We start from the raw sequence: 26,847 nt of genomic DNA, 5'->3' as shown, positions 1-26,847 counted from the left end.
CACTTCTCCGCAGACACACAGCCTTCACCTCTGCCTTGGAGGCCCCAACCTCTTTCACCTCCCAGCAGCATCCACAGCTGCCCTGTTCTGCCCAGGGCTGCTGCTGCACCCTGAGGCCAGGGCTGAATCTGGTATCTGCTGCAGAAGATTTCCCCCATCCTCTCCTGGGTCCCATCAGGAGATCTGGCAGGAGAAGCAGCAGCAGACTCCTCTGGAGCTTCTCTGTCCCTCTCTTAGCAGTGTTGTCCCACATAGAGTTGGTGCCTGTGCCGGACTCTGAGCAATGTGGGGACACAGCCGTGGCTGTGGCAGGCTGGGCAGGGCACTTCCAGCACAGCCAGTTCAGAGCTGCAGCCCAAGGATGCCCATTGCCTCCCTTTCCCTGTTTTGTCTCCATTGGTCTCCATTGCAATCCTTGCTTCTGTGCCATCAGTTCTTGGCTTGAAGAAATTTCTCCTTTGTTGTTCACCCTACTGGCCACGCAATGGCCTCAGGCGCAGCCCTGTCCCTGAGGCTCTGTGCATCCATCTTCCAGGCCTGGGCCCTGCTGGAGGCAGTGAGGGAGAAGGCAGCTTGCCAAGAAACACGACAGAAGCAGCTGGCAACTGAGGAGTCTGAGCTGTGTGTGAGGCTCCAGAGCTCTGAGGAAAGAGCAGAGGCCATGGCAACACAGTGTAAGGCCATGGAGCTGGAGCTGAGGAAGACACAGGCTGAGAGAGACAATCTCAGGGCTCGCAATCAGGAACTGCTGAAACAGCTGGAGCAATGTGAGAAAGGTACAGGTTCTCCTCTCCTACCCAGTGCCCCATGCTGTCTCACCCCTGGGGATCTCTGATCCCATGCAGAGGAAAAGGGCACTGCCCTGAAATGACAGAGAGGGAGAAAAACAACCAGCAGGAGATTTATCCATCCAAGTGCCAGTGAAAGCTTTCTCTTGAGAAAGATGCTGTGGCTGGCAGTGCCATCTGGCTGTGCTGGGGCTGATCCCGTGCACAGCTGGTGCCTTTCAGGTGCCGTGTCTGTGCTGAGGAGCTGTAGCTGGATGCCTCAGCTCCATTGCCCCAATCTCCAGGCCCTGCCAGAGCCTCCAGGCTATTGGCCTCTCTGGAGCAGGGCTGCACAGGCATCCCCTCTCCTTAGTATGTCTTGGATTGATCACTCCGCTATTCCTCTGAACCCTGCCCCTTTATTCCAGCTTTTTTCTCTGGGGGGACGTTGCTTTCATTTCTGTCAGCTTTGGAGCCTTTGTGGGCTTAAAGCCCGGCAAACACAGGCAGGTAGCGAAGACAGTGCTGTTGTCTCTGCAGGATGCACATCAGTTTGCCTTTGCTTTGCTTGCCCCCTTCTCCTCTCCCGTTCCTTGCTGCAGAGTGGGTGCAGGCAGAAGCCATGCACATCTCTCGCCAAATTCTCCTGGACAAAGAAGCCACGGAAAGGCAGGAAGAGGCTGTGACTCTTCGTCAGGAGGTGGCATCTCTGAAGAAGAAATTGGAAAACCTGGAGAAGGAAAGGAAGGATGTGCTGGTGAGATTGGCAGATGCCACAAAGGGCCCCTTCCTGGCTATGTTTGGACCTTGTGTTAGTAGTTCTAAGGAGTACTTTTTCCTTTTTATAACTTCTAATTGCATCCTTCTGAATAAGGAGGAGAAGATGTGGTAGTCATGGCAAAGGCAGTTAATGCTGAGGCTGCTGATTTTCCTCCATGCTGGGCTTCTGTGCCCAAGAAGCTTTAGTTCTCAATGTCCTCACTGTCTCTGTTGACATTGCATGGTTTGGGGAATTGCTGGTGTCCAAACCCATGTTTGGATTTCTAAATATCTGGAAAGAGCGGGGAGAGTCCCAGGTTTGCTGTTGATAGAGAGATATTTGGCCTTGGCCATCTGAGAGCAGCCAGTGGGGAGAGAAGAGAGGAAAGCCAAGTGCTGATCCACATCAGGATGTGTGCCTGCAAGGGCACAACTCGTCCTGAGTGGCAGCAGTGAATGACAGACTGATCTGGCCATTGCTTCTCCCAGAGAGGGCAGTGGGGCTCTCGGGGATGGAGCCATGGAAACTCTGCACAGGAGAGGTGGAAAACCACTCCTGTCAGCCCAGCGCCAGGGAAGGAAAGGCTGGGAATGTTTGCTCTTCCCTTCCTCCCTTGTGGAGAGCACATCCTCCTGGCACTGCCTGAATCCTGCTTAGCATGGACTTGAAATCCTGGCTGCAGTTCTGGCAGCTCCTCCCCAAAGGAGCACTGGAGTGGAGCTGCAAGAGGTCAGGGAAGGGCAGAAAGGAAGCTGGGACGGGCTGAGCCAGCTGGGAAAGATGCAGCATCACCAGGGGGCCCAGCAAAGGTCTGCAGCATCCCGAGTGGCAGAGAAAGAGAGAGAGAGAGAGAGAGAGAGAGAGAGAGAGAGAGAGGCAGCCTGTGCCTGCTCCTACAGCAGGAGTCCAGATCTGGTATGAAAAGCAAACTGAGAGAGGGAATGAGTGACCCTTTTTCTCCCTGTTTTGGCAGCGTGAACAGGAATTGTACCAGCAGCACATGAGATACCTGGAAAAGAAGAATGAAATGCCTGCACCAGAGATGCCAGATGATAAGGAAAATACTCAAGACTTGGCAGTGGAGAGGGAAGACCTGCAAGAGGAGTCGGAGCATGGGGCTGCTGCTTTGAAGAAATTAAGGGACAACACTCAAGTACTGAGTGCTGCACTGAACAAGAGTGAAATTGCCAAAGGGGCTCTGAAGAAACACTTGGACATCCTGAAAGGAAAGATCCAGGCAGACAATGGCATTGACTTTCATTCTACTCCAGTACCCCTGAATTATTCCAGTGGTGTTTCCCATGAAGAGGTGGGTCTCTGTCCCTGTCACTGCAGGCCTGCTTGGGTAAAGCAGCCCGGGCTGCAGCAGGCAGCCTTGTCTGTCTGCCTGGCTCCAGCCAGAGACCACTGACTGCCTGATTGTTTCCTGGCATGCCTGGAATGAACAATCCAGCTCTGAAGCTTGCTGTTCAAATCAGCTCCAGGCCAAAAGCTGTGGCATGGGGAGCTGCTTCCCCTGTGCCAGTGCTAGGGGAGGCAACCCATTGGGGTTTGGATTGGGTGTGGGAAGTAATGGAGCAGGTGATTGGAGTGATGGACTAAAGTGAGTTGAGTTTTGGATCAATGGCTGAAAATCAGTTACACTCCTGGTGCTCAGAGTACATTGTAATTGCAACTGTGGAAGAGGCAGTGTTTTTGGGTGACAACACAGAGTCTGGAGTAGGGATGTTAGTTGGGAAAGAGCAGTCTGGGCCCAGGCAAGGCTGCAGGGCCTGACACAGCACTTCCAAGGTAACAGTGCCAGGGGCTTCTGGCAGCCCAGGCTATCAGAGCTGCATAGGGCAGATGCTGTGAAACTTGGAGCCCAGAGCACAGGTGCTCCTTGTCCTCTGGCTGCCTGCGAGGTGGCGCTGGCTGGCTCTGCACAGGGCTCCTGAGGAAGGGCTCCAGCTGTACCTTGTCCCACTTGCAGGTTTCCCAGGAGGAAGAGTCATCGAGCTGGTCTCTGGAGCAGCTGAGCTGGGAATCCTCTGACCAAGGGCACGCAGCAGCCCAGGCATGCAGAGAGGAGGAGCTGCTGGGCCAGAAGGCTGAGCTTGAGGGCCGACTGGCAGCCACAGAGTGGCTCCGACAAGACCTTTCCAGGCAGCTGGCAGAGACCAGGTAAAGGCAGGAGCTGAGCCTTTTCAGATGTTTTTACATGCCGTGGACAGAATATGGAAGAATCTCAAGAAGAAAAAAGCCACAATTTGAAGGTTATTTTTGGGCCACCTAAAGCCAGCAAAGCTCTTGTGAGCCTTGGGCTCCTCTTTGTGCTGCTGAGCAACTCCTGTGGGAAGTCAAAAGCAATCCACCCAGCCCTGAATTGAGTAGTAGTTAAACCATGCAGATGCGGAGTGAAACCTCAAGTTTCTCTTGGCTTTGGCTGCTTCTTCTGGGCATTCTGGGCATCCCTTGTTCCTTTCTGAGTAGCTTGACATGATCCTGATCTTCAGAACTGAAGCTTCACCTTCAGCATTCCAGGCTCTTCCCTTGGCACGCTGGGAGTAGCACGCTGCCATTCAGGGTGAAGCCAGAGGCTCCTGCTGAAAATCTTGAGCCATTTCTGCTTCCCAGCGCACTCTTGAGAAGTGTGGGACAGGACCTGGAGCTGGTTAGAGAACAGCAGGGAAAGCTCTTTGGAATTCTCAAGAGCCTCTGGGGATTCTTGCTGATTGCTGATGGGTAGCCAGCTGCCAAACCGGCCAAGGTCCCTTTGGATGGTCCCTCTCACTCTGTCAGGAAGGACAAGTCCCTTGGGCTACTGCCTGCTTGGCCAGCAACACTAAAATAAAGGCAGCAGGTCTACTCCATGACCTTGCAGGAGTTGAAACTGCAATCTCTGCATTCAGCAAGTTGTCATTGAGACAAAGAGATGTTCTGATATTTTGCAAGTGCTGCCATGACCATGAGATTTTACTGTGTCTGAAAAGTAGTTCTGAAGCCTCTTAAATACCGGGTGTCTGGAAGATGATGTGCCTTCATGTCCATTATCAAGAGCATTAAAGAGTCAGGATTCAGCCAGGACAAGATTCTGTTGTGTCCCCCAGCAGAGCAGCTTGGAATTGCTGATGGGAGAAGGGCTGTGAGCAGGGGCTGGGCTTTTGCTTGTCGCTCCAGCCTGTTTGGGCACAGCTAGCCAGTGTCATAGGTCAGGAACAGCAATGGAAGGTTTGGCTGTGGAGGCCAAGTTGGGCTGGGCAGTCTGTGCTGTGCCAGGCCATAAGGGAGGCCTGGGCAGTCCCTCAGAGGCCCTGCTCTCTCTTGAAATGGCACAGATGTGCCTTCTCTGGACCAGTTTCCAGGTGACCCATTTTCCATACTCAGGTGTGGGGATCTTGAGCCACGTCATCCTGGAATATCCAGCTGTGGCTGTCTGGAGCAAGCAACTCATGTCTCTCCATATTTGCAACTTGCAGATCAGCAAAGGAGAGCCTGGAATCCAGGCTGCTTGCTGCTCAGCAGCAGATAGCTCAGCTGGAGATCTCCAGGAACCATCTGGAGGCTCAGGTGCTCACAGTCACACAGGACAAAGTGGTGATAGAAGGTAAAAACCTCGTGTGCTTCATTTGTGGTGCTGCTCATGCCTAGAGAAGCTAAGCACCTTGTAAAGCCACCGCTGTCCACAGAGCATCTTAGGAGTGGTGGGGCTGGAGGCACTGAAGGGGCCTGAGGTCAGTAAAGTCAGTAAAGACTCTGACTCTTGCTGTTGGTCTTTGCAGGACAAGTGAAATGCCTGCAAGGTGAACTGGAAGCAGAGAGAGCTCTCAGGAAGCAGGAACAGGAAGACACAGCTCAGGAACTCCTGCAGGCACAGCAGCAGCATCACAAAAGCCTCAGGCCTCAGGGAACAGCTCAGCAAGTGGAAATAAAGAAGCTCCTGGAAGACCTGGTAGGGGCCAATATGCTTCTGAATTGACCAAGCCAGCCCTGTGGGTTGGTGTAGCACAAGCAGAGGCTGTGGGTGTGAAAGGGCAGCAGTTCTCTGGCAGAGGCCTCCCACTGCTGGTCCAGACAGCAGAGGCAGCAGCTCGGACTTGGAGGTGCATGAAGGCCCCCGGGATGGTGCTGGGACAGTAAATGCAGCCACAGCTTCAGTGAGGGTGTAAGAGCAGTTCCAGAGCAGGTTGGGCAGTGCCCACCCAAAGCGTGGCAGCCCAGGGCAGGATCATCCCCGAGTCCCACCTGCCACTGAGCAGATGCCAACGTGGAGCAGATGCCAACAGTGCTGCTGGCTGCAGGCGTGGGAACTCAGTTCCTTTCTTGCTGTGCTTCCATGGTGGCCAGAGGGATTGGCTTTGGGCTGGAAGCCATGGACAGGCCCATTGTCCCTGCTCGTCCAGTCCTTGTGGCTGGGGCATCAGGGAGGGGAAGGTGACACCACCTTTTCTGAGTGCTTGGACTCAATGCTTGGCAAGGTCTTTGCCAACAGAAGAGATTCCACAAGTCTGTGATTCTTGCACCTGCTGAGCCTCCTTTTAAATCCCCTGACAGGACACGGTTTCTGGAGTACAGAAAGCCATCGCTGTTGTCTTTTCCAGCTAGGGATTGTGGGAGAGATGAAGCTTCACATTTTTCAGCAAGAAGCTTGCCTGGGACTTCATCTTGCAAATTTTTCCTCTCCTCCTCAGGCAGGTGAACGTGAAAGGCACCGTGCAGAGATGCAGGAGATGCTGGAGCAATGGGAAAAAGAGAAGGCAGAGAGAAAGAGGGAGCACAAGGAGGTGCTGTTGGAGATGAGACAGAAAGTAGCTACCTTGCTGGCTCAACAAGAAGAATTAATGAGATTTGAAAATGCCAAGCGAGAGGTAATGATTGTGAGAGGAGAACTGGTGTGATTTTTTGCAAGGCTGGAGCTGTGGGAGATGGCAGGATATGGGGCTGTGTGGAGCATGGCCTCCGTGTCTTTTACATTGAATTAGGGGAGGTGCAAGCTGAACAGGGCTGTCTTTGGCACCAGGAATGAGCCCTCTCTTAGGAAGCCAGGCAGAGACATCAGCTGTCAGCTGAGATTTTTGTGCTGCTCTTGTGCTCTGTTGTTTTAAGATGCACCTCAGGGTATCTTCAGTGTTCTCTTTCTGCTCCCCTTTTGGTGTGTGCTGGTAGGTGTTCCTAGCCTAAGTAAGTTTGGAGGACATTTCTTTTGGGGGCACGGGGAGGGCGCAGCAGGAGCAGTGACAAGTGCAAAATCTTTTTAAAGACTTGCCTGGGGTATATCTGAACAGTAACCCAGAGATGTCTTCTGGGCTGTGTGTTAAGTCACTTCCTGGGAAGCTGTGTCTCCCCCAGGGCAGGCAGTGGCCCAGGGCAGCAGCAGCCAAGTGCTCTGAGGGCACGTGAGCCCATCCGCCTTTGCCCCTTGCCACACGGGTGTTGCAGGAGAAGTGTGAAGCCCTCTGCTCTTTCCTTCTGTGCAGGTCCTGCTGGAAGAGCAGAAGGAGAAGAGTGCTTTATCAGAGGCACTGCTCCAAACTCAGGGAGAGCTCAGCCGAGCCCGCCAGCAGGTCCAGCAGCTCAGGCAGGAGGTGCAAGAGCAGCAAGAGAAGGGGCAGCTAAGTGTGAGTAGCCAGGCAACGGAGGGCAGGGCAGTGATAAGGGCACAAAAGGCAGCTCCTGGGACTGAGGAGCCAAGGGCTGCCCCAGGCCCTGGGAGCACAGCTCCTGGTAGGCTGCAGAGCTCAGCCCCGGGAAGGAAGGGTTGCAGGGGAAGCAGAGCTGGGTAGAGAAGCCAAAAGAAGCAGCTGAAGGAATGGGATTTAGAGGCAGCAAGTGGAAAGAGCTGAGCCTGAGGGCAAATGCCAGGAAGTTGCTCTGCATTTTGTTGCCAGAACATCAAGGAAAATCTGCAAGCTGAGCTGGAGGAAGCTCGCAGTGAAGTCCAGGCAGCAGAGAGGAGGCACAAGGAAGAGCTGCAAGGCCTCAAAGAGGAAATTAATCTCATCCTTGCCCATAGAAAGGCTCTACAAAAGCAGGTGAGTGAAAGAGCAGTGGCACTGCAGTCATGCAGTGAGGGGTCTGTGGCCTTCTTGCTTTTCCACGGCAGAGCAGCGGCTGCAGGGGGGAGCCCTGGGGCTGTCTCGTGCTCTGGGGGCTCCATGGCAGCTGCTCTGAAGGACACTCAGTGCTCTGCTGAATGTCAGCTGCTGCTCTGGACAGCTGGGCTCGTCCTCTGCACTGTTGGCCAGCAACCATCAGCATGGATTCCTGCTGGCCTCTTCTTGCTAGCCTTGGTTTGGCAGGTGCTTTTCCAGGTGCCCTTGGTGGTGGGCCACTTAGAGACTGGAACAAGTTGGCCATATCCTTTGTGAATCTGGGGCTCTCAGGACAGGGAGAAATGCAGAGTTGTCCTTTACCTTTGCTCACAGCCCGTGCTGTGGCTGACAGTGACAAGCTGTGGCTGTGGCCTCTGACTGCTTTGTTCTGTTTGACTGGAGGTGGCAGAGTTGACATCTCAGCTGGCAGCCTGCCGAGAGTGCCAGGAAAAGACTGTGCAGAGAGTGCAGCAAGATGTGAGGGAGGCCCAGCAAGAGTCCAGGCAGAAGCTCTCGGAGGTTGAGCATGTCCAGAAGCTGCTGGAGGAGGCAGAACATCAGAAGAAGGAGCTGCAAGCACATCTGCAGGACTTGGAGAGGGAAAGGAGTCGATGGGAAGAAGTGGCACAGCAGAATTCAGAATTGCAGGCTTCCGTCAATGCCCTAGAGAGGGAAAAAGCCAGGTAAATGAAAGCCTGTGGGACTCTGCACTGTGGTGAATGGATTCCCTCTTTTCCATCTTTGCACCTGCCAGGGGCTCTGGCAGCATTTCCCAAGTGGCAGATTCTGAACTCTCCGTGCAGACACGTCCCATTGCCCGGTTGTTGTCTTTCATTTTATTTTTTCCTAAGCGTTCCGTTAGAGTTTTTCTGAAGTCAAAGGCTTTTGGGGTAGCCCTTTCCCTCTAGGGGTATTGTGTTATATAGGTGGGTGTGTTGACACTGCCCGAGCTGCATTGGAAGGAGTTGGATGCATCCATCAGCTCCACCTTGGGTCCTGTAACTTGAAGCCTTTGGGATCTGGATCAGCCTGGCATCTGATGCTGTTTCTGGGCAGAACCATCTTAAGGCCCTGATTGCTGATCTAGGCCAGACTGCCCTCGGAGGCAGCCCAGAAACAAGAATGTCTCTGCTGCATCATTCCTCATCAAATGTGCCCTGGTGCCTGGAGGGAGTCAAGCAGGGTCCCTGCCACCCTGCACAGTCCCAGGCATTTCTGACTGTGCAAAGAATGCAAGAAACAGGAGCAAGGTATGGGGGGCTCCTCCAGCTGATCAAGTCCTGCCTGGCTTCAGTGCCACAGGATTCTTCTTCCAAGAAGAAGATAAAAGAAAGGCAGGCTGCTCCTGCTTGCCTGGAACCTTCTGCATCTTCCATCAGGTTGTGCTCCAAGCCTCTGTTGCCACTTTGGCTTTTCTTTCTCCAGCTGAAAGTAGGATGGGTGCTGGTAAATTTTAGGGAACTTGCCAGAGATCCCCTGGCTGTAGGGTGCTGCTCCTCCTACCTAGATGTGTAGGATGGGGGAAGGAAATGTCTCTTCCATGCTGACCAAAGCTCCCTGCCTTGGAGCCTGGTTAGTCAGAAGAAAACTGTTGCTCTCCCCTAATGTCTTCATTGTGGGATTTGGAAACAGCCAAGTTGTTTAGACAAACCTCATCAGACAGAGCAGTTTTTCCCTTAGGTGGTGCCAGTCCTAAGAGTTTCTAAAATGTGATATCATATAGTAATGAGTTGCTTGCTTCCCTTCTAGGCTGATTCTGACTCTGGAGGAAAAGAACCTGTGCCTCAGAACACTGGAAGAACAGAACATGGCACTGAACAATCATGTCTCTCAGTGTCATTCTGCTCTTCAGCAGGCCAACCAGCTCTCTACAAACCGCGCTGGACAACTGCAGGTGCTCAACACCCAGGTAAGCTGTGCAGTGGCATCCTCTCCTCCAGGGACACACAGCAGCACCTTTGGCTTGGAGGCCATGGCTGTGACAGGCTGGGCAGGGCACTCCCAGCACAGCCAGTTCAGAGCTGCAGCCCAAGGATGCCCATTGCCTCCCTTTTCCTGTTTTCTCTCCATTGCTCTCCATTGGAATCCTTGCTTCTCTTCCTTCAGGTTTTGGCATGTTTTTTCCTTGAACTCAATTCTCCTTCATTGTGTTCCCTCTTGCCCACTCTGCTGCCTCAGGAGCAGCCCTGTCCCTGAGGCTCTGTGCATCCATCTTCCAGATCCGGGCCCTGCAGGACGCAGTGCTGCAGATGGAGGCTTCCCAGGCAACTCGAGAGAAGCAGCTGCTGAAGGAGCTGGAGGAGTCTCGAGCAGGAGAACGCTGCTTGAGGGACTCTGTGCATGTGCTGGAGGCTGAGGTGTCTGAGCTGCGTGTGAAGCTGCAGAGCTCTGATGACAAAGCTCTTGCCTTGGCCATACAGTGTAAGGCTCTGGAGCTGGAGCTGAGGAAGACACAGACTGAGAGAGACAACCTCAGAGCCTGCAACATGGAGCTGCAGAAGGTGTTGGAGAAAAGTGAGCAAGGTACAGCTTCTCCTCTCCCACTCACTGTCCCACGCTGTCTCACCAGCTGAGGAGCTGTAGCTGATGCCTCAGCTCAATTCCCCCAAACTCCAGGACCTGCCAGAGCCTCCAGGCTATTGGCCTCTCTGGAGCAGGACTGGACAGGCATCCCCTCTCCTTTGTCTCTCTTGGGTTGCTCACTCTGCACACAGCCAAGGGCAAACACTCTTTCCTACTCCTCTGAACCCCGCCCCTTTCATTCCTGCCTTTTTCTCTGGGGGGAAGTTTCCTTCATTTCTGTCAGCTTTGGAGCCTTTGTGGGCTTAGGGCCTGGCAAACACAGGCAGGTAGAGAAGACAGTGCTGTTGTCTCTGCAGGATGCACATCAGTTTGCCTTTGCTTTGCATGTCCCCTTCTCCTCTCCCCTTCCCTGCTGCAGATTTCTGGAAGGCAGAAGTCAAGCACATTTCTCGAGAAACTGCCCTGCAGAAAGAGGCCACGGAAAGGCAGGAAGAGGCTGTGACTCTTCTTCAGGAGGTGGCATCTCTGATGCGGAAATTAGAAAACCTGGAGAAGGAAAGGAAGGATGTGCTGGTGAGATTGGCAGATGCTCCAATGGCCAATTTCCTGGCTATGTTTGGACCTTGTGTTAATAGTTCTAAGGGGCACTTCTTCCAGTTTAACTTTTCTAATTGCATTCTTCTGAATAAGGAGGGAAAGACTTAGTCATCATGTCACATGCAGTTAATGCTGAGGCTGCTGATTTTCCTCCATGCTGGGCTTCTGTGCCCCAGAAGCTTTAGTTCTCAATGTCCTCACTGTCTCTGTTGACATTGCATGGTTTGGGGAATTCCCGGTGTCCAAACCCATGTTCGGATTTCTAAATATCTGGACGTGGAAGGAGTGGGCAGAAGACCAGGTTTGCTGTTGATAGAGAGGTGTTTGGCCTTGGCCATCTGAGAGCAGCCAGTGGGGAGAGAAGAGAGGAAAGCCAAGTGCTGATCCACATCAGGACATGTGACTGCAAGGGGACAACTTGTCCTGAGTGGCAGCAGTGAATGACAGACTGATGTGGCCATTGCTGCTCCCAGAGAGGGCAGTGGGGCTCTCGGGGATGGAGCCATGGAAACTCTGCACAGGAGAGGTGGAAAACCACTCCTGTCAGCCCAGCCCCAGGGAAGGAAAGGCTGGGAATGTTTGCTCTTCCCTTCCTCCCTGATGGAGAGCACATCCTCCTGGCACTGCCTGAGTCCTGCTTAGCATGGACTTGAAATCCTGGCTTCAGTTCTGGCAGCTCCTCCCCAAAGGAGCACTGGAGTGGAGCTAGAGGAGTCAGGGAAGGGCAGAAAGGAAGCTGGGACGGGCTGAGCCAGCTGGGAAAGATGCAGCATCACCAGGGGGCCCAGCAAAGGTCTGCAGCATCCCAAGGGGCAGAGAGAGAGAAGGGCAGCCTGTGCCTGCCCCTGCAGCAGGAGTCCAGATCTGGTATGAAAAGCAAATTCAGAGAGGGAATGAGTGACCCTTTTTCTCCCTCTTTTGGCAACATGAACAGGAATTGTACCAGCAGCACATGAGATATCTGGAAAAGAAGAATGAAATGCCTGCACTTGACATGCCAAATCAACAGAAAATAATGCAACAATTGAACACTGAAAAGGAAACCAAGCAAGAAGATTTGGAGCATGGGTCTGCTTCTTTGAAGGAAGGAAGAGGGGGAACACTGAGTGCTGCACTGACCAAGTGTAAAATTGCCAAAGGGGCTCTGAAGAATCGCTTGGCATTCCTGAAGGGAAAGTCTTGTATCCAGGCAGGCACTGGCATTGATCTTCATTCCACTGCAACATGCCTGAATTATTCCAGAGATGTTTCCCATCAAGAGGTGGGACTCTATACCCCTGTCAGTGTAGGCCTGATTGTTTGCTGCTACACCTGGAATGGCTGCTCCAGCTCTGGAGCTTGCTGTTCAAATCAGCTCCAGGCCAAAAGCTGGGCATGGACAGCTGCTTCCCCTGTGCCAGTGCAAGGGGAGGAAACGCATGGGGGCTTGGATTGGGTGTGGGAAGTAATAGAGTAGATGAGCAGAGTGATGGAGTAAACTGAGCTGAATTTAGCCCAAGAGGGCTGAACAGCAGCTGCACTGCTGGTGCTCCGAGGACACTTCCCAAGATGGATATTTCTGAGGGACAGCTTTTGTGGTCTTTGAAATATGGGCATCATCTCCTCTCTGAATACCCAGCAGGCTTTTGGAGCACAAGAGGAGCAGCTGTTTTGTGGCTCAGGGACCAGCCTGGAATCAAACAAAGTGGTTGCATCAGCAGAGGAGAAGAGAGAGAGACCTGAATTATCCACTGTGCCCAGGAGAAGTGGCGAGCAGGTAAATTGGGCTTTCGCTGCCTCTGCAGAGCCTCAGGCTCCTCTGGAACATGGCACGTTAGCCCAGGCAGCGCTTTGGAGACCTCTGCTTGTTCCCTTGCCTCTCCCTGTCCCTGCTGTGGCACATCCCTTTGTTTCTTCTCTCTCTTGTGGCAGCCCATGGCTTTCACAAGGGCACCTTCACTCCACTGCCTCCCTCCCTGGCCCCGTGTCCCTGCACACACACACTGGCCTCTCTTGCACAGCCCCCAGCGAGAGCTTTTTGCCCCCAGTGTTGTCTGGTGCACTTCAGGCTCTCAGAGTAGGGATCTCCTTGCCTTGATGTCCAGAGGTCCTTTTGCTCCGTGTTTGCTGACAGGTTTCTGTGACCCTCTCTCCCATCCAATCTGCAGGTGGAACCTGACAGGAGAATCAGAGCTTTTAGGAGAATGTTCCTCCCAGACTACTTCATATTCCCTGTCCACGAGTCTGCCCATCGAAATTGGTCAACTTTTGAAATAGAAGACTCCTCCAGTAGCTCAGGGGAGCAGCAGCCCTCGTGCTGATGCACAGCCTGTGGAGAAGAGGGTCAGTGGCCCAAATGTGTGCTTTGGAAAGCAGAGCTGGGTTCCTAAATCCCATTGGAAGTCTCTCTAATAGACCTGTGGTGGCTGAGAGGTGGATGGATGTGGAAAGGGTTTGCCAGCCTTGAACTGGACTTGTTGATCTTCTGAGCTGTGTTGTGTCTGGGAGCCTGTTCCTTTCCCCTTGCCCAAGGGCAGAGTGTTGCTGAGGGCTGGAGTTGGAGGCTGTGTGTGCCCCAAGAGCCGGTACCGTGGGGCTGCAGGTGCTCCTGGCAGCGTGGGCTTGTCTGAGCCGGGCCTTGTGCCTCTTTCAGGTGTCCCTGCTGCAGTCACAGCTGGCCCAAGACCGACAGCACCACCTGGAGAGCTGTGCAGGGAGCAGGCAGGAGACACAAGGTGCAGAAGGGACCTCCTTGCTTCCTGAACATCTCAGAGAGGAGCCAGCTGGATGCAGTTTTAGACGTAGGCAGTAGTTTATGTTTAAAGGTGGTATAGTATAGGATAGCATAGGTAATAGTAATTGAACCTTTATACAACTGTCTTCCATAGGATGAAGGATATATTGATAGAGAAATAAAGAGTTTATTCTGATCACAATTAAACTAAAAGATCTTTTTCAGGCTTATTTACTGCCCAGTACAGAGACCTGTAACTTCCAGTATAGTGCATTATATCTGAAACAACATTGAAGCAATTCCAGTCAAGCCAGCAAAAACCAATTCTTAAAGATTGATGCTACTCACCCAAACCCATGACCATGGGCAAACCTTTCTCTCAGTCTCAAGGCGTGACCTTGAGGAGCATCCTCACTCCAGGGAGGAACCTGCAGAAGGGACACATGTGCCATGCACCACTTTGGTGAGGGCAGGAGAATCCTGCCATGTGAGGAGGTTTTTAATTTGTCCTTAGGAAACTGCAGCCTGTTTTTTCTCGGAGTCACAGAATCTCAGGCTGGGGGAGGCTGGAGGCACCTCTGGAGGTCACCTTGCCCAGCCCCTGCTCCATCAGGGCCACCCAGAGCCGGCTGCCCAGGATGCGTCCAGGTGGCTTTTCAGTCTCTCCAGGGATGGAGACTCCCCCCACCTCCCCAGGCACCTGCACCAGTGCTCAGCCACCCTCCCAGTGCACAAGTGTCTCCTGAGCTCGCAGGGCCCCTCCTGTGTGTCACTTTGTGCCCAAGGCCCCTGGAGCTGTCCCTGGCCCTGTCTCCTCTGCAGCCTCTCCCCAGGTTTTTATCCCCAGGGATGAGATGCCCTGAGCCTGCTCTGCTCCAGGCTGGCCAGTGCCAGCTCTCTCAGCCTCTCCTCATGGCACAGATGCTCCAGTCCCTCCATTGCCTTCACGGCCCTGTGCTGGACTCTGTCCAGCCTGTCCCTGTCTCCTGTACTGGGCAGCCCAGCTCTGGGCCCAGCACTCCAGGGCTGGCCTCTCTGCAGTGGAGCAGAGGGAAAGGATCCCCTCCCTCTGCCAGCTGAGACACAGCTCCCAGTGCAGCCCAGGACGCTGTTCTGCACTGCTGCAGGAGCACACTGCTGGCCCATGGGCATCCTGGTGTCCAGCAGAACCCTGCCAAACCTCAGTTTTCCAACTGGGTGGCCCCCAGCAGATACCGGTGCCTGTGGTTCTTCCTTCCCAAGGACAGGACTCAGCACTTGTCATTGAACTGCCACCCTTGTTGAACTGTCCCTCTGAATGGCAGCACTCCTCTCTGGCAGATCAGCCACTCCTCCTGGTTTGTGGGAGGGCACAGCCTGGCCCCATCACCCAGTTTACTAACAAAGGTGTCAGAAAGGACTGCACTCAGCATTGTCCTTCCAGGGTCCACCGCTAGACTTTGTGCCACTGATCACCAGGGTTCCAAGAAGGTACATTCTGTGCAAGGAGTCTTTGCTTCTATGTACAGATTCAGAAAGAATTGGCAGGATTTACAACAGGGATTTCAGCTCCATATCTTATGTGGGAAAAAATGGAATGATCCCTCTCACTGGTGATGGGTAAAGTGGTCCTGTTGTGGGTGGCAGTGGATGTCACCTGCACAGGAACCGCCAGACTGGTGGGACATACAGTGGGAAGGAGCACTCTGAGGGAGGTAAAAGCTGGTCTGTAGAGATCATTCAAAGACTATTCTTCAAACCATACAAGCCTCTGTTTTGTGAAGATCAGGAACAATTCCTAAGCAAAGGCTAAAGCTGCAATTCGGTGAGTTCCTTTACCTCCTTGGTCAATTTCTCCATTAATTGTGGGAATCCATAAAATCAGAGGGTTTTGGGAAAGCTGTGAAAGGCAGGCCTCAAAGACAGCAGAACTGTGATTAGAGCTAAGCAGTGGCCAAAAAATAAGTTAGCAGAAAAATTATGGAAAAAGTAGAAAAGTAAGGACAAATGGACAAATGTATTAACACTTGTCTAGAATAACTGCCTAATCTGCAGAAAAGTATATCTAGCAAGATATTAGGGAGTTCTTAGCTTAATAATGGAGCTCTGTGCATTGTGTTTTAAGGCTTAAAAACAGGTATTGTATTCATAATAAGCAAGCAAGCAAGCAATGTTTTAACCGAAAGTACGTGTGCTTATAGTGGTTGCATAGAACTACTGTCAATATGCTTTTGCTTTTTGTGATTGGTCAAAAAACTTATAAAGTAAGTAGTAACATTTAGTTCTTGGTCTGCTGCCTGAGATGTGAGCTGCTGGCATCTTCCCATTGCCATAACCATGTAATGAGACTGATGCTGGAAAATAAAATGGCTCAAGACACGTTCCTAGCAATCCCGTCCCATTCTTGATTTGTACATAGCCCCCCAGCCGGCAATATTAATGATAGCAGATTGTTCTGGTTTAAAAGACAGATGTCTTCCAAGAAAGCTGGGAATCTCCCAGGAATGGAGAGATAGCCCCCTCCTTCCAAATTAGTGTAACTTGAAATTACAGGGCTTCCAGGCAAAGATATGGGAAGAGGAATAACAGTTCTTTACTAGAATATATACCTATATACATATGTGTGTGTGTGAAGAAGAGAGAGAAACCAGCAGCACCCCCAAAGCAGCCCCAGACTCTTCCCAGCCGCTCAGCAGCTCTGCCTTTGCTGTAGTTATGGCCTCAGCCGGCAGCGAGCGCGCTGCGCTCCCGGCCAGGCAGAGTGGCTGCAGTGACTCTGCCCTGGCTCCAGGGGGTGCTGCTGGCCCCGCGGCTGCGAGCCCTGAGCCGCCCCAGGGGTTAACGGCAGCCTCGGGGACACAGAGGAGCTGGGGGGCTGCTTTTCCCAGCTTCTCACTGCTCTCTTGCACTATCCTGGCCATGGCAGCTCTGCTGTGGCTCAGCCAAACAGCACCTGGGGCTCCCTCTCTGCAGAGAGACAGCGAATAGCTGGGGTGGTCCCGTTTCCCATGAAGCACCCACGCAGATGGTGAGGGTCTTCTTGGCCATGGCGAGTGTTGAAAAGTTCCATCAGCCAGCAGCTGCTGCAAGCAACGGGCTCACCTAAGGGTGGTAAGGAGAATTCTGAAGCAGGGCCGTGTCCAGCACCAAAAACTGCCCAAACTGCCCTGCTCCTAGCATGGCCAGCTGGTTCTTCCCTCAACAAGCCAGTGCCCAACCCAGCCCTCCCTCCTTGGAAGTTTCCAGTGGAATGAGAGGGTCATTGGTCAGTTCTTTTGCATCTCAATTGCCCCATGGGCAATTCATTCCCCATGGGCGTCAGCTGCCCTCTCCTCGCCACATCTCCCTTTTCAGGAAACAAATGGCAGAAAATTCACCAAAATAACCACCCCAAACACACAACATCTTCCACCCTGAATTTTTTCCCATACCAACATGTTACATCAAACTTTGACTTTTAAACTATATACATCCATACATACATGCAGATATGGAAGCAGGCACAGTGTCTTGGGCAATTCAACCCAAAATAATGGTCCCCTGGACACATCCATTGCATTTATCCATCTTTCTGCATCGACCACCAAGTGCAACCCGGTCCCTGAGCAAAGACAGCCCCACGGATGGGTTTGTCTTTTCTTGAGGCAGAATTAATCCAAACCATCTTTCCTAGCATACCTCTCATGTGCACCACCAGAACCTTGTCACCACCTGCTGTGCACAAGGGTTTTCATTGGGTATCAGCTTGGTTGGTGGAATCTCTGCTATTAACTAACCATGTAGCCCTTGCTAAATGCAGCTCCCACTGCTTCAGGGTCCCATCCCCCCATTGCATTCAATGTTTTTTTGAAGAGTTCATTGCACCACCCTGCTTTCCTGGCAGCTGGTGCATGGTAGGGAATGTGATATACCCACTCCATGCCAGGTTCTCCAGCCCAGGTGTTTATAAGGCTGTCCTTGAGATGAGGCCAATTAGTTGGACTCAATTCTCTCGCAGGCACCATGCCTCCAAAGGACCTGCTTTTCAAGGCCCAGGATGCAGTTCTGGGCAGTGGCATGAGACACAGGCTAGGACTCCAACCATCCAGTGGTGGCTTCTACCATGGGGAGCATGGAGCACTTGCCTTGGTGGGTTTGAGGCAGTGTCATGTAGTCAATCTGCCAGGCCTCGCCATATTTCTGCTTGACCCATGGCCCCCCACACCACAGAGGCTTCACCCGCTCAGCTTGTTTGATGGCAGCTCACGTCTCACAATCCTGGGTAACCTGGGAGATGCTGTCCATGCTTAGATCCACCCCTGGGTCTCGTGCCCACCTATAGCAGGTGTCTCTGCCCTGATGGCCTGAGGCATCATGGGCCCATGGAGCTGTGAGCAACTGTCCCTTGTGTTGCCAATCCAAACCTATCTGTAACACCTGGATTTCTGCAGCCTCATCCACCTGTTCATTCTTTCAGTGCTCCTCATGAGCCCAACTCTTGGGCATGTGGGCACCCACATGACAGGCTTGCACAGGCAGCTTCTCTTCCCGAGTGGCAATGTCTTGCCATTTGTCTGTAGCCCAAATTGCTTTTCCCTTATGCTGCCATTTGGCCTTTTTCCACCTTTCCAGCCAGGAAAGGCCTCCACAGACCATTGTCTACCATCCATGAGTCAGGGTAGAGAGGGAGTTCTGGCCACTTCTCTCCCTCAGCAATGTTCAGGGCCAACTGGATGGCTTTGAGTTCAGCAAGTTGCCTCGATCCACCTTCTCCTTCAGCAGCTTCTGCAAGCTGTCACGGGGGGCTCCATTCAGCTGCTTTGCACTTTCAGTTCATCCTTACAATGCGACAGGAACTGTCAGTGGAAAGAGCGTAGCTTGTTTCTCCTTGTGGTAGTTGGCTGTAAGGTAGAGCTTCCTCAACACCTGTTCCTGCTCCTTTTTTTCCAGTAGACCAAAGTTCCCACCTTCAGGCCAATTCATATTTATCTCCAAGATGCCAGAGCAGTTTGTGTATTACTGGCGTGCTGTGTGATGAGGGCAATCCATTTGCTCCATGTGGCATTGGTGGTATGGTGGCTAGAGGGAAGCTTTCCTTTAAACATCCACCCCTGTAGTTGTGTTCACGGCTCCCAGAATGAGGGAAGAGGTGAATCTGACTCCATATTTCTTAGAAGGCTGATTTATTATGTTATGGTATTATATTACATTAAAAATTCTATACTAAATCTCTACTAAACTATAGTGAGAAAGGATACATCAGAAAGCTAGGAAAGGAGTGGAATGAATAATAAAATCTCGTGACAGATAGAGAGTCCAACCATGACTGGTCACTAAGTAAAAACAATTCACATGAGACCAATCAAAGATGGAAGCATTGCTGGTCTTTGCTGCTGCCCAGTGTGTCGCTGTGCCGAAGGAAAGGGCGCTGGGCTGGCAACGGCGACTCCCTGTGGTGATCTTGGCAGCAGCTTTGGTCTGCTGTCCTGAGCCACACTCATCAGAGGCACTCTCCTGTTACAAACTAGAAGCATATCCTTCAGTGTAACGGGGGGGTTCTAAAGGTAAGCTTAGAATTGCCGCTCAACACCGCTCATTTGCATTTATAAATGCCATTTCCTCTAAAATATCTTCTCTTGCATTCTCTTTCTTAACTTGGATTTTGATAACTCTAGTTAACCTTTCCACAAATTTCAAAAAAGGCTCTGATGGTGGCTGTTTGATTTTACTGTATGGCTTGAGAGGGCCTTCAGGAGGAAGGGTAAAGAAGGCTTTTTCAGCCTTCTTTACCCTTCTGTTTTTGGTTTTTTTATACTCTCTTGAGGACTTCAAGAGGAATTGCTGCAGCTTGGGTTGGGGCCAAAGACCATTGACCCTCCCCAGAGAGATGCTCAATGGTAATTGGCATACCACTGGCATCCTTTGCTGTGTTTGGATCAGCATGCAAGTCTGGGAGAGCTTCTTTCAGTAGTTGTTTCCGTGCCATTTCCCATAATTTGAATTCTGTAGAAGTCATGAGGCATAAAAAAAGCTGTTTTAAATCATGTGGCACTACTACAGTTTTACTCAGTTCTGCATTTAAAAGGCCACGGAAGTATGGGCTATGCGGGCCATGCTCTTTGTGGGCTTTGCAGATCTCTTTTATCATTTCTCCACCAAAAGCTTTCCAATTAGCAGTTGGGGCTCCTCCCCCTTGCCCTGCACGCTGATACGCAACAGGGGCGAATGAGAAAGTGGGAGCCTGTACTGGCTGTGTGGTTCCCTGCTCCTCATCTTTTGAACTGGAAGCATTGGGATCAGTGGTACAGCTATAGGGATGAGCAGGGGGGTGCCCCCACCGTGGGAACAGGGGGCAGGGGTACCGCGGGGACAGGGGCGGGGACGCCTGGTGACATCACGTCGGCAGGTGCCCCTAGGGCGGGGCAGAGGGGCGGAGCTGAGGGAGTGGCAGGTAGCATGGGGGAAGGGAAGGGTGGGTGAGGGGTAAGGGAGGATTTTTGGGAAGGTGAGTGGAATCATGGGAATAAGAAGCCCAGACAACGCATGGCAGCACGAGGCTTCCTCCAGTTTTCCTGTCTCTCTGGGGACTGGGAACCATTTTGAGTTTCAGAAAGGGGGTGGAACACTCGGGTGGCGATTACACAATAACCAATAAGGGAAAACTTAGGAGGGAGCAAACTTATAACAGACATGCCGGCTAGCGAATAGGGAGGATAGGAAGGAGGGACTCTTGTTCCTGATCCAATCACCCACTGACAGGGAAGAATTTTCTGGAAGAAAGGGAGGGGCCAGTGGGTGACGGACAGGAACTCAGGGAGGGATTTACAGAGGGTTTCCAGGGGAACAGGGGAGGAGACAATAGATTGATAGAACTCTTATGCTGGGGAGGGGCAAACCCGGAGAAGGAGGGGAATTCCAGACTGAACCATCATTACAAATAGGGGTAACAGAACAAACCAACTCCAAATAAAAATGAACACACCACAACACAAGCTCACCTCTCCATCCCCCCTCTAGCACAGTGTCTCACTGCCTCTCCCTGCTGGCCTGAAACCTGCCCTAGGGGCAGCTTCAGGGCCCCAGGCCTCCTGCTCCCCCTGAGTCTCTGCTGGCCTCTCCCTCCCACACTCGGGCCCTGCCACGGGGACACCTCGGCACTGAGCACTGTCTCGGACTGCTCTGTCCTTTGCAGGTAACTGTGGTGATGTGGAAGATCCTCCAGATGCCCTGTATCCCCCATGTAGTGACTGTGTATTTCCCCTGCCTCTTTGTGCATCTGCTTTTCCAAGTGCTCTTCAGCACGTTGGATATGCCAGAGGCAGTCGATACCTTCTGGAAGGGATGCCAGCAGCAACACGGCTTTGCCACCAACCCCAACAGGTGCTCCATGCCAGTCCTCCTGTCCCTGCCATGTGCCCAGGGCAGGAGCCAGTGCTCCCAGCGTCACCTGGGCTTTGCTCTGCACACAGCTTTGCAGAGCAGATCCTGAAGGCCCTGCTCTGCCGACTGCACTATGAGGATGTGGTGGTGGCAATGGAAGACAAGCGTGGCTGGGACACACTGCTCTGTGCTGACACCCACCCCTGTGCTGTGGGTGTGCTGGCCAGCTGAGACCCGCTGCTCCCCAGCTGCCCCTGGCTTTTGTGCCCTGTGCCCGGGGTGCCCCACACAGTCCCCGTGGTTGTGGACCAGAAAGCCTTGCCACCAAGGGATGGCCAAGGAGACTGCAAAAGTCTGGGAGAGGAGCGTGCCCAAGAGCAGCCACCTCCCAGAGGGCCCGGCTCCCCTTTGCAGGATGGTGGAGAAAGGCCAGACCTCTGTGAGTCACTCCTGGGAGAGGTTTGTCCCCTGCTGGCTCAGGGTTTTACTTCCTATTTCCTCCTGACAGAGAAATACACCACGCATCTGAAGCCTTGTGTTCCACAATTGCGTTCCACCTGCTCGGGCTGCTCAGCAAAGACACGCCATCCCGGGATTTGGCCGCCATGGCGTTCCTTGTGGAGGTGAGCCTGAAGGCCAGCGCTGCCTCGCTGAGCTGCCTCCCGGCTCTCTGCACTCTCGTGGCCGCAGCTGCCTGGGACGGTGCCCGCGCCCGGTGCTGTTGCCTGGGCCCGGCCCTGTGCGGCTCTGGGCTCCTGCCGGCCGGCTGCCCCGTCACCGGCCTTGTGCCTTTCAGACCCTGGAGTGCCTCACCTTGAGTGAATGCCGTGACAGCGTCCTGGAGCTCATGTCCAAGAACCTGCAGAGCGAGTGCAGGGAGATGCGTCGCTTGGCACTCAGAGGCCTCGTGGTGCTCGGCACCAGTGTCTCGGTGAGAAGAGGGCAGCGGCTGAAGCCGTGCTGCTGCCGTGGGGCTGGGGAAGGCAGTCGCTTGGACTTGGCTGGCCTTTGGGTGCTGGGGCACCTGCTCCCAGCTCTCCCGCCTCCCGCTCCAGCTGCCCAAATGCCTTGGCACAGGCCTCTGGCCTCTGGGCCCTGTGGCAGCAGGGCGGCGTTTCCCACACTTGTGTTCCACACAGGCCATGAGAATGTGGAGCCTGCATGAAAGGCTCATGGAGCTCCTGCAGGAAAATGACAGTGACATGCTTAGGATGACCATGGTTCTTCTCAGCACTTTGTTCCTGTGCAATGGCGCCCTGACAGCCAGCCCCCTCGCCCTGCAGCTGGCTGAGGCGCTCCTGCCACTCTTTGACAATGTAAGGCTCTGTGCCTCCTGCCACGGCCACCGGCTGCTGCCCACACACTTTGTGTCCTGTGCATTTTCAGGCCTGTGCTTAGGTGGCTCTGAAGCAGCCGATGCTGAGGTCTTCCTTCCTTTCACGCAGGCTGATAGCCAGGTGCAGTTGTGCTCCATGTATGTCTTCTGAGAGACTCTGCATTTTTTACCAGAAGAGGAAAAAAAGGCCCTGAAGTCACACGTGCGCCAGAGCCTGCTCCCACTCTCCTTCCACTGCCATGATGAGAACCAGTGTGTGGCAGAGGTGAGGACTCAGCGGCTGCTGCTGGCCCCTGGCAGGGGGCTCAGCCGCCTCCTGCTCTGGTGCCTCGCAGGCTGCAGCCTCCTCCTGGCCTTGGTACAGGGACGTGTGCGGGTCCTGTGCCCTGGGCTGTGGTGCCATCTCTGGGTCTCTGCTGCTCTCCAGGCCTACCGGGAAATGCTCCATTGTTCACCCACATTCCTGCACAGGAAGGATCTCCAACAGATGCTGTGGGTGGATCAGACCTGGAGGTTCGGTGAGGGCCTGGTAAGGACGGCCTGCAAGCCCCAGGCTCGGGCTGGAGAAGCCCCCTGACCGCGCTGCTCAGTGTGTGCGGCTGGCAGCTATGCCCCAGGCCAGGGCTGCAGCCAGGGGCCCCAGCCTGCGCCCCACACGCCGCTGCCGTCCCTAAGCCGCGCGGGCTCTGCTCCAGGCTCCTGTGGCACCGAGCCGGGTGCCGATGGAGCCCCGGCCCAGCTGGGCTGTGGAGTGGGGTGGCACCGCGGCTCCCCGGGCAGCAGCCGGCCCGCTGCCCCCTCCCGAGCCCGGCGCCAGCGGCTGCTGGCCGCCTCGCAGGGCTGTGCGGGCAGGGGAGGCCAGTGCTGGCGGCACAGAGAGCGCCCGGCACAGGGGCTGAGTCTGCACCACCGCCACCCTCCCGGCGCTCTCTCCAGCTGGCAGAGGACAGGAGCCGAGCGGCCGAGACCCTGCGCCATGCCCTGCAGTACCTGGCCAGCCCACAGGAGTCCCTGCGACAGGCGGCCATCACGTTCATCAGTGAGCCACGAGCCTGGGCTCCCCTTCCCCGGCCCGCTGCAGCTCGGCCCCAGCCCCGGCTGCTGCCCCAGCAGTGCCATTCTGCTCCGGCACAATGCGGAGCCCTGCCTGCCATCAGCGCTGCTGCCGCGCTCTGGCAGCCGTGCCCTTGGGCGGCAGCATGCGGCAAGGGCCCGGCCCGAGCCCTGCGGGGCCAGCAGGGCGTGTGGCCACAGGGCTGGCAGCGCCGCTGGCAGGCAGCTGTGCCGCTGGCGCCGTGACAGGCTCTGTGTTCTCAGGGGTGGCCGGGCGGCACGTCAGGGGCCACAAGCCACAGCTCCGGCACATCTGTCAGGCTGAGTGAGGGAGAGGGCTGCCAGCCCCGGCTGCCGGGGGGAGCTGCAATCCCTGCCCCGGTGCCGAGGGCTCTGCTCCCTGTGTGGAGCAGGGCTGGGGTGGCCAGAGCACACGCTCTGATTTCAGGCCCTCGTGGGGCAATAGTGTCCAGTAGCTTCAGACCGATCCCCTTGCTCCCTGCTCCCTCCTGGACATGGCCAGAGCCGGCTGGCATGGCCCTGGCACAGGGGTCTCCTCGGGTCACTGCAGATCTGGGATCTGACCGTGGCTCCATTACCCTCTCTCGCAGCCCTTGAAGACAAGGCAGAGGACATCAGCCTTTCCACCAGAAGCCTGGCTCTCGAAACGGCCTTTGTCCTCCAGGCTGTGAAGAGAGCTCCAGGCTTCATCTTGCAGAAGCTGCAAGATAATTCTGCAGGGCATGCAAGAAATGGCATTGTCTCAGGGGCCACAGCTGGCTGTGCTGCTGGAGGTCTAAGGAGAGCTGATTTGAGAGGCACTCTGTCTGCTGGGGCCATGTGAGCCAGGGGGGATATTTGTATTCTTTCAGATTGTTTTATACCTTCTTTTTTGTTCTTCTTTAGAAATTTAAATATAGAATGTGTTCTAATAGCCAGACTCCCAGGAGCTTTCTTTGGTGACTAGCGTCTGCAGGGCACGGGGGAAGAGGGGAAAACGGGTCCTTGTGGCAAGCAAGCTGCCAGGTGTGCAGGGGGGAAGGGAAATGGCCAGAAGCCCCTTGGCCTTTGGTGGTTCTGCTGACGCCTTTCAGCTGAGGACAGGGCAGCTGGGCAGGGGCTGGAGCTGTGGGGATTCCTGCCAGACTGGTGCCTGGAGATGGCCACAAGCCCTCCTGCCCAGCCAGGCAACACCACCTGTGTCCTCCTGCCCGTGTGCTGCTGTCTGGATTGCTGAGGGCTCCAAGGTGCCTCTCGATCCGGCTCCTCTGGAGCTGCCTCGGGGCTGTGCTGCTGCCAGGCAGGTTGGCTGGGCTGGGGCAGACCCTGAGGGGATGACGGGGCAGTGGCAGGCTGTGAAGGGATGAGGTGCTGCAGAGGCCCTGACGGGGCAAGGCGATGGGAAGGCAGGAGGGCCCTGTGGGAGGGAGTGGGTGGCAGGAGACTCCGAGGGGACAGGAGGCCCCTGGGGGGCTGGGCTGGTGGGAAGCCCTGAGGAATTGGGTGTCAGAGGCCATAAGCAGCCCCCAGGCTGCTGCCTTGTTCCTGACAGCCGGCTGCTCTGGTGCTTGCCCAGAGAATCTCCCAGGCCTGGGGCAGAAGCCCTGGAGGCTGGGCCTCAGCAGGAGTGTGGGGACACTGCTGAGGTGCCCAGACTGCACTGGCTGGGCACAAGGAGGGCAAGGGGCCCTGCCAGGGCACAGTCACTGGGTGCTGCCAGGGCAGTGGGCAGAGCAGGGCTGGCAGGCAGCCCGGGCCCCTGCGGCTGCCCAGGCCATGGTGCTGAGGATGAGGCCCTCCTGACAGAGAGCTCTGGGCCCGCAGAGCTTCTGCCTCCATGGCAGGGGCAGCGATGTCTCCTCGAGCAGGGCTGCTGAGTCGCTGCTGCCAAAGTGGCTCTGGAAGCCACAGAAACAGCACCAGAGCACACAGGAACAGCAGCACCCTGAACGCCGGCACCTGCCCAGCGAGGCGTCTGCACCAGCCGCCATGCCAAAATGGGGGATACTGTGGGCAGCACTGCACATGGTTTAGCAGAAGGCTTCAGCAGGATCAGTCACAAGGGCTTTCTCTTGGCTTGCCAGCCTCACAGCAATGCTGGGCAGCTACAGCTACAACCTGTGCCTCTGCCTGACTACAATGGATGTGCTCGTGGGCAGAGTTGCCTTCCACAGGCAGGCATCCCAAGGCAGTGGCATTGATGCCATCATGAGAGGGACACAAGGCTGGTCTGCAGCTGCCATCCCCCTACTTCATTCAGGCACCTACAAAACACATGCATGAACTTCCAAAGCAAATCGTGGACTGGCTTGGAATAAAGGAAGCAGCAGCAGGCACTGAAGAAAAGCAGGCACTTGAGGCCGACATTCAGGGCTGGAGGGAAGCACTTTGGTATCTGCTGAGGACATGACCCGCTTCACGAGCTCAGGCTTTCCTGCTAGACGATCCTGCTTTGCTCCTGCTGGAAGCCATTTCCTACCAATGCATGGCCTTCCATTGTTCCTCAATGGCTCAAGTCTGGTGAACCTGTGGGCAACAAGTCTGTCCTGTGTGAGTGTGACAGCAGAAAAGAGCAGGACATGGCTGCTTCCAGCACTTGTCATGGCCACTCCTTCAGGGGGCTGGCACCATCATCAGAGACACAGAACAGCTTCTCCTCCCAGAGTTATCCCTATCCTCTGCATTTCCCCACGTGTTTGCCTTGATGTTCACTGGGGACCTCCCTGTTTATGGCCTCCATTGCCATGGTCAGCCGGCAGCCAGTTGTGTTTGCACGTCAGCTGCCACAGGAAGACACACAGCAAGTGGAGGGTTGAATAGCAGAGGCTGGGCCAATTCTTTTTCTTTCAGAGTGCAAGAAAGACAGAAAAGCACAAGGAAACCTGACAGTGTTTTGGTGGAGTCTCTTTGTCCTGTGAAATTCAGAAGCTGTTGGTGTTTCTGTGCTACTGCTAAGCCCTTCCATGAAAAAATCATTCCAGGAAGGAACAACATCATCTGGCACATACCAAGTGTTGGCACCAGTTCCTCCAGGTGCTCCTACCAAGATCCCTGTAGGATGGAGCACAGCCCCTAATGCACGTTGGCCTTGGCTGCCCTCTAGCAGAGAAGCCCTCTCGAGGCACAGGTCTCTGGGGCAGGAGATGGGCACCAGCACTGCCAGGGCTCGGGGGGACTCTGCTTCAGTGGGGACTCTGGCACACCTGCTGATGACAGTGCTCCCCGGGCCCCAGGGCTCAGAGCAGCATTCGTGCCCTGGCCCACACCTTCCTCGTCTGTGTCACACGGCCACGCTTAGCACCAGTGTCACTGTGTCCTGTTCAGACTATGTCTCTGCCTTTCAGAGTCACTTTGCATTGGCATGTGGGACACTAAGATGTCATACATTGTGTCCAAAGTTTCTGTGAGACCCCAGTGGAACCAAACCCCCGCCCCTCTGTTCAGCTCTGAGGGGTGCAGATGTGGGTGCTGTTGGGAAAAGTATTGTTATGAATACATATTAGAATTGTGTTTTTGCAAATATTAAGATGGATTCTGTATGTATGCTAGAGTAACTTTGCTATAAGAATACAGGGCTTTTTTCTGTTAACTAAACCTAGACATAGTAGTGAAATAGCTGATATAGGATGCTTGTGTTAAATGGCCTGCTTGGTTGGGGTAGCATTCAATGAATGTATGATGGAGACCCC

At 54.4% G+C, this 26,847-nt stretch overlaps 2 protein-coding genes and 1 long non-coding RNA gene across 3 annotated transcripts; all 3 read left to right on the top strand.

The window, feature by feature from the left end:
• Positions 1-4,925: 4,925 nt before the first annotated feature.
• On the top strand, positions 4,926-8,285 carry LOC135282295 (uncharacterized protein PF3D7_1120000-like). The gene is made up of 6 exons (XM_064391926.1): positions 4,926-5,113; positions 5,289-5,458; positions 6,198-6,374; positions 6,984-7,124; positions 7,395-7,538; positions 8,001-8,285. Exons 3-6 carry the CDS (start codon positions 6,228-6,230, stop codon positions 8,283-8,285), a joined length of 717 nt encoding a protein of 238 aa, XP_064247996.1. The 5' UTR covers positions 4,926-5,113; positions 5,289-5,458; positions 6,198-6,227.
• A 1,044-nt stretch (positions 8,286-9,329) lies between these two features.
• Positions 9,330-10,855, top strand: LOC135282241 (uncharacterized). The gene is made up of 3 exons (XM_064391844.1): positions 9,330-9,507; positions 9,818-10,121; positions 10,540-10,855. Exons 1-3 carry the CDS (start codon positions 9,406-9,408, stop codon positions 10,824-10,826), a joined length of 693 nt encoding a protein of 230 aa, XP_064247914.1. The 5' UTR covers positions 9,330-9,405; the 3' UTR covers positions 10,827-10,855.
• A 794-nt stretch (positions 10,856-11,649) lies between these two features.
• Positions 11,650-14,025, top strand: LOC135282111 (uncharacterized). The gene is made up of 4 exons (XR_010348437.1): positions 11,650-11,979; positions 12,340-12,474; positions 12,866-13,040; positions 13,351-14,025. It is a non-coding gene; the product is annotated as an uncharacterized LOC135282111 (long non-coding RNA).
• The last annotated feature ends 12,822 nt before the right edge of the window (positions 14,026-26,847 follow it).

This window comes from Passer domesticus, chromosome 16, assembly GCF_036417665.1.
Source record: "Passer domesticus isolate bPasDom1 chromosome 16, bPasDom1.hap1, whole genome shotgun sequence".
Taxonomy (NCBI): Eukaryota; Metazoa; Chordata; class Aves; order Passeriformes; family Passeridae; genus Passer; species Passer domesticus.
This window is presented reverse-complemented; position numbering and strand designations above follow the sequence as displayed.

Coding starts and splice junctions, on each gene's coding strand:
- LOC135282295 (XM_064391926.1), top strand. CDS start 6,228: ATGCAGGAGATGCTGGAGCAATGGGAAAAAGAGAAGGCAGAGAGAAAG. Junction 6,375..6,983: donor TTGAAAATGCCAAGCGAGAG/GTAATGATTGTG, acceptor CCTTCTGTGCAG/GTCCTGCTGGAAGAGCAGAA. Junction 7,125..7,394: donor AAGAGAAGGGGCAGCTAAGT/GTGAGTAGCCAG, acceptor TTTTGTTGCCAG/AACATCAAGGAAAATCTGCA.
- LOC135282241 (XM_064391844.1), top strand. CDS start 9,406: ATGGCACTGAACAATCATGTCTCTCAGTGTCATTCTGCTCTTCAGCAG. Junction 9,508..9,817: donor TGCAGGTGCTCAACACCCAG/GTAAGCTGTGCA, acceptor TCCATCTTCCAG/ATCCGGGCCCTGCAGGACGC. Junction 10,122..10,539: donor GTTGGAGAAAAGTGAGCAAG/GTACAGCTTCTC, acceptor TCCCTGCTGCAG/ATTTCTGGAAGGCAGAAGTC.